General features: G+C 45.5%; 1 protein-coding gene across 1 annotated transcript in view; it reads right to left on the bottom strand.

Moving 5' to 3' along the window:
• Positions 1-4,991, bottom strand: part of FER1L5 (fer-1 like family member 5) — a 60,761-nt gene that overhangs the window by 43,111 nt on the left and 12,659 nt on the right. The window contains exons 11-14 of the mRNA XM_012811024.2: positions 4,294-4,324; positions 2,895-3,010; positions 2,545-2,665; positions 2,078-2,130 (exon numbers count right to left, since the gene is read on the bottom strand). Coding sequence (XP_012666478.1) covers positions 2,078-2,130; positions 2,545-2,665; positions 2,895-3,010; positions 4,294-4,324 — 321 coding nt within the window. The remainder of the gene's footprint in view (positions 1-2,077; positions 2,131-2,544; positions 2,666-2,894; positions 3,011-4,293; positions 4,325-4,991) is intronic.

Genomic DNA, 4,991 nt, shown 5'->3' with positions numbered 1-4,991 from the left:
AACCTCCAACTCCTGGGCTCAAGTGAGTCTCCTGCCTCTGCCTCCCAAGTAGCTGGGACCACAGGCACCTGCCACAATGCCCGGCTACTTTTTTTTTTTTGGTCGCAGCCATTATTGTTGTTTGGCGGGTCTGGGCTGGATTCGAACCTGCCACCTTAGGTGTATGTGGCTGGCACCTCAGCCGCTTGAGCCACAGGTGCTGAGCCGTAGTATGAGTTCCTTGAAGATTCTCCATACTTTCTTACTTAAATCAACTTTCTTTTTTTTTTGAGACAGAGCCTCAAGTTGTCCCCCTGGGTAGAGTGCCGTGGCATCACAGCTCACAGCAACCTCCAACTCCTGGGCTCAAGCGAGTCTCCTGCCTCAGCCTCCTAAGTAGCTGGGGCCACAGGCGCCGGCCACAACACCTGGCCATCCCTTGGTTGCAGCCATCACTGTCCGGTGGGCCCAGGCTGGACTCGAACCCACCACCCCAGGTGTATGTGGCTGGCGTCCTAGCCACCTGAGCCACAGGCGCCAAGCTTAATCAACTTTCAATTGACTTAATTTTTAAATAGTTATAGGGATACCAACTTTATTACATCTATGTATATAAATATAGATTTTGTTAGATGAATTCCAATATCCCAAGAGAAAAATGGGCAAAAATACAGCTGATGGGTGCAGCATATCCCTTTAAAAATCAACTGGGGCGGTGCCTGTGGCTCAGTGCATCGGGTGCTGGCTATATAAACCGAGGGTGGTGGATTCGAACCTGGCCACGGCCAGCTAAAACAGCAGTGACAACTGCCACAAAAGAAAGCTGGGCCTTGTGGTGGGCGCCTGTGGTCCCAGCTACTCAGGTGGCTGAGGCAAGAGAATTGCTTAAGCCCCAGAGTTGGAGATTGCTGTGAGCTGTGATGCCACTGCACTCTACCGAGGGCAACAAAGTGAGACTCTGTCTCAAAAAAAAAAAAATCATAGACTGACTTACTGTTTTATTTTATTTATTTATTTATTATAATTTTTAGAGATAGTCTTATTTTATCGCCCTCGGTAGAGTGCTGTTGCGTCACAGCTCACAGCAACCTCAAGTTTTTAGGCTTAGATGATTCTCTTGGCTCAGTCTCCCAAGTAGCTGGGACCACAGGCACCTGCTACAACACCTGACTATTTTTTTTTAAATTGCAGTTTGGCTGGGGCTGGGTTTGAACCCTCCACCCCTTGGTACATGGGGCTAGCATCCTACTCACTGAGCCACAGGTGCCACCCCTTACTTGCTATTTAAACTTAACCTGATTCTAAGCAATGATATCTATAAAATCAAGTGTTAATTGGCCTTGTTAAACTTTTTAAGGTACACTAAGACAAACATAAAAATATCAAAGTTTTTGAAAAATCTGTATCACTTACCACCCAAGAATATCTCACCTGGCTCCAGAGGTACCAAAACCACTCACTGGGAAATAAATACTCAATGTGGTGGTTTTAAGTATGTCTACAAATTCTTTGGAACTCCTCCCTTCCAAAAGTAGATATTCACTTCCCTCCCCTTATGTATAGGCAGCTTAATGACGCTTTTAACAGAAGATGGTAGAAATGACAGTTTGTGAATTCTGAGAAAATATATTTAACTTTAGCCTAGCATTCACCAAATTAGGACCATTTTTCATGTGCAACACCCATCAGCACACTTTGGAAAATGCTACTCTGTATTCATTAAAGGTTCATGGAATGTCAGCAACTCTCTTAACCAGAACCTTCAATTTGCAGATGAAGAAAATGAGGCCTAGAGGAAATTGTGACAATTTTGATGTTTGCTTGTCTGTTGGCATATTGCTCCAGTCCTCCTTCACTCTTCCCTGTGTATTTGTTTTTTAGTGGGCATCTTCTCCATACAGGGCCCTCTGCAGCTCTGACATAAAGAGGTGAGATACGACCACTACCTCCATAGAGTTCCAGGTTCAGGTTACCCAACCCCTTAGTGGATGAGCTGGGATGCAATTCCTGGGGTCCTGCCCACTAGACTACTCTTTGCCTCTATACTACTTTTTCTAGGTGGCAATTTCTCTAGGTCACAAACACTTTCTATACTTACCTTTTCACCAATTAGTTCCACCTCCAATGCAGGACGCACTGACTGGTTTGTTGCTATGAACAAGAAGTTAAAAGACCTCTGAGACAGCAGCATTTTTTTTTCTTTTCAGAAGGAGAAATGGGGAAATGACAGAACTACCTAAAACTTTCCCCATAATTTAGTTTAGTGCTCCCTGGGTTGACCGGTCTCCAGTTACCACTTTGTTCCTTCTTGTGGGGTGATGGGAGGGAGACACAGGGAACCTTGAGTATGCATCTGGGCAACAAAAGGCACCAAACACAGGTCAGGGGAAGGGTCTCCACGGGACCTTCATAAAACAATTCTTGGTGGATTTCAGTGTCACCCTGTTACTCCACCTCGAATCTTAAGTTATGGTCAAAAGGAATAAGGAAGCTCCATGGGGATGCAGGGTGCCACTGTACAGGGAATCTCAAGGCCACTCCCTCCCCTGCCACCCTGACTCTAACTGAGATGAAGGTCCTCTGCGCAGTAAATGAAGAACTGTAAGTAAGCCACGGAGATCGGAACTGCTGTTGACTTGAAGACCTGAATTGTGGTGTCATCCCTGTAGGGCAGCTTTTGATCTACCTGTAGAGACCAGAGAACTTATAGGGTCAGGGTCATGGTGAGTCACAGCTAAAGCCACAAGACTTTGTTTCCCCATGTTCCCACTTGATACAGAGGGAATAGGACAACCCTGCAGTGATGGAGCAGACAAAGGAGAGATGTGAAGGTCAATGGCCAGTTTGAGGGTACAGGGGTGGCCCTAGGTAGCAGCCAAGAAATGTTACTGGGGTGTTGAGGGGGGCAACCTCACCGGGGCCTGGTCTCCCACGCCAAGAGCACAGATGGTGACTTTCAGGTAGCCTTTCATGCCACTGTCGGGTTTATCTGGCTGGCAGAGGCCTAACCATTTCCTTAGGAGTATGTGACCTGGAGAGGCAGAGGAGCCATGGAAGATGGGCTTCCAGTCTCCATCTCTCTCCTCCTGAAATGAGTCTTTGTTTCAGGAGGAGAGGGAGCTGGAAACATTTTTCATGTATTCTAATTCCCATCAAGTGGCAGAGGAAAATGAGAGTCACTCTTACCACAGAGCAATGACAGTGTGCTCCCAAGGCTGCCAACTCTTGTCTATAGGAAAGAGGGATCATTTCCCTCCCTCTTCCACTTTGGGAACCTACGATTGTTTTTGGCCTGGTCTGGAACAAGATACTATAGTGGCAAGCATTTCCCCTAACCTGAATCCAAATCTCAACTTCATTTGTATGTCATAGCCAGATCATGATAGAAACCTCTCCCCTGAAACTTCAGTCTCCCAATATTGAGATCAAAAAATAGAAATCCCACCTAGGCTTATAATAAAAGGTTAGCATTTCTTTCTTTCTTTCTTTCTTTCTTTCTTTCTTTCTTTCTTTCTTTCTTTTTTTTTTGAGACAGAGCCTCAAGCTGTCCCCGTGGGTAGAGTGCTATGGCATCACAGCTCACAGCAACCTCCGACTCCTGGGCTCAAGCGAGTTTCCTGCCTCAGCCTCCCAAGTAGCTAGAACCACAGGTGCCCACCACAGCGCCCAGCTATTTTTTGGTTGCAGCCGTTATTGTTGTTTTGGCGGGACTGGGCTGGATTCAAACCCGCCACCTAAGGTGTATGTGGCTGGCGCCTTAGCCACTTGAGCCACAGGCACCGAGCCAAAAGGTTAGCATTTCATTTGACCCAGAAGGATGCCCTGAGTTTTTCAGCGAAAGATGCTATTATAAAATAGGCCAGCCAGGGGGCTCATGCCTGTAATCCCAGCACTCCAGGAGGCCGAGGCAGGTGGATAGCCTGAGCTCACGAGTTTGAGACCAGCCTGAGCTAGAGTGATACTATGTCTTTTAAAAAATAGCCGGGTGTTGTAGCCAGGACCTGTAGTCCAAGCTACTCTGGAGGCTGAGGTAACAGAATTGCTAGAGCCCAAGAGTTTGAGGTTGCTGTGAGCTATGATGCCATAGCACTTTACTGGAGGTGACAAAGTAAGGCTCTGCCTCAAAAAAAAAAAAAAAAAGTAAGATAAAATACTCTAAAATACAGTAAAGTTTTATCAAGTACTGAAGATTAATTTATACCCCCTAATACTCCCCCCCAAGCAGTAGGACAAACATATAGAGATTTTGAGGTGTTTTGGCCCCAGGCTTGATTTTTCTCAGAAGATACATTTATTTACAACAATGTTACCTACCTGGGGAATGGTAGACAAACCCAATATCTGTCTGAAAAGACAAGAGTTTGGTGAGGATTAGTTAGTTAGGGTCTTCAGCCAAGATGTGTAATACCAACTAACTTGTTGACAATACTAGTTACCAGTGTTTGAGCATGTTCTCTGCTCTAATTCCTTCCATCTTTATAGCAACCTAGAAGCTAGGTCCATTATCACCTCATCTCTGTAGAAGGGGATACTAAGTTTGAGAGAAGTGTCCAAAATCTTATAACTGGGATGTGGAAAAGATCCTTAACACTATGCTGTACCACCAGCTTGCCAAACACAGCTTGGCTCCTTGGGGGGAGGATATCCTGGGAGCCGAGCAGGGGCAAGGTAAGAGTTGGAAAAGGAATATGGGTTTTCCCTTTCTCCTGGAAGATGGTTTCTGATAAACGCCTGAGGGATGTGGTGCAGGATTAGAGGTGATATGTGTGGGGCAAGGTGCTACAGAACATTCTGGTTGTTCTTTTAATCCATATCTGAAGGCTCCCTAGATCAATCCCAGAATTCTGTATATAATCTTGCTTTAAAACTCAGTCACCCCTTTGGGTTAAGTGGAGCAAAGACTTCATAGACACAATAATAAAAGCACGGGCCATAACAGAAAACTTGATAAATTGCAAGTTTACAGTAATTGATTACTGTATCAAAATGACACTTAAGAAAATGAAAGGGCA

The sequence above is a fragment of the Otolemur garnettii genome, unplaced genomic scaffold (genome assembly GCF_000181295.1).
Source record: "Otolemur garnettii isolate 467f Iridium unplaced genomic scaffold, OtoGar3 scaffold00148, whole genome shotgun sequence".
Lineage (NCBI taxonomy): Eukaryota > Metazoa > Chordata > Mammalia > Primates > Galagidae > Otolemur > Otolemur garnettii.
Note: the sequence above shows the minus strand (reverse complement) of the source record. Positions and strands in the feature narration are given on the sequence as shown.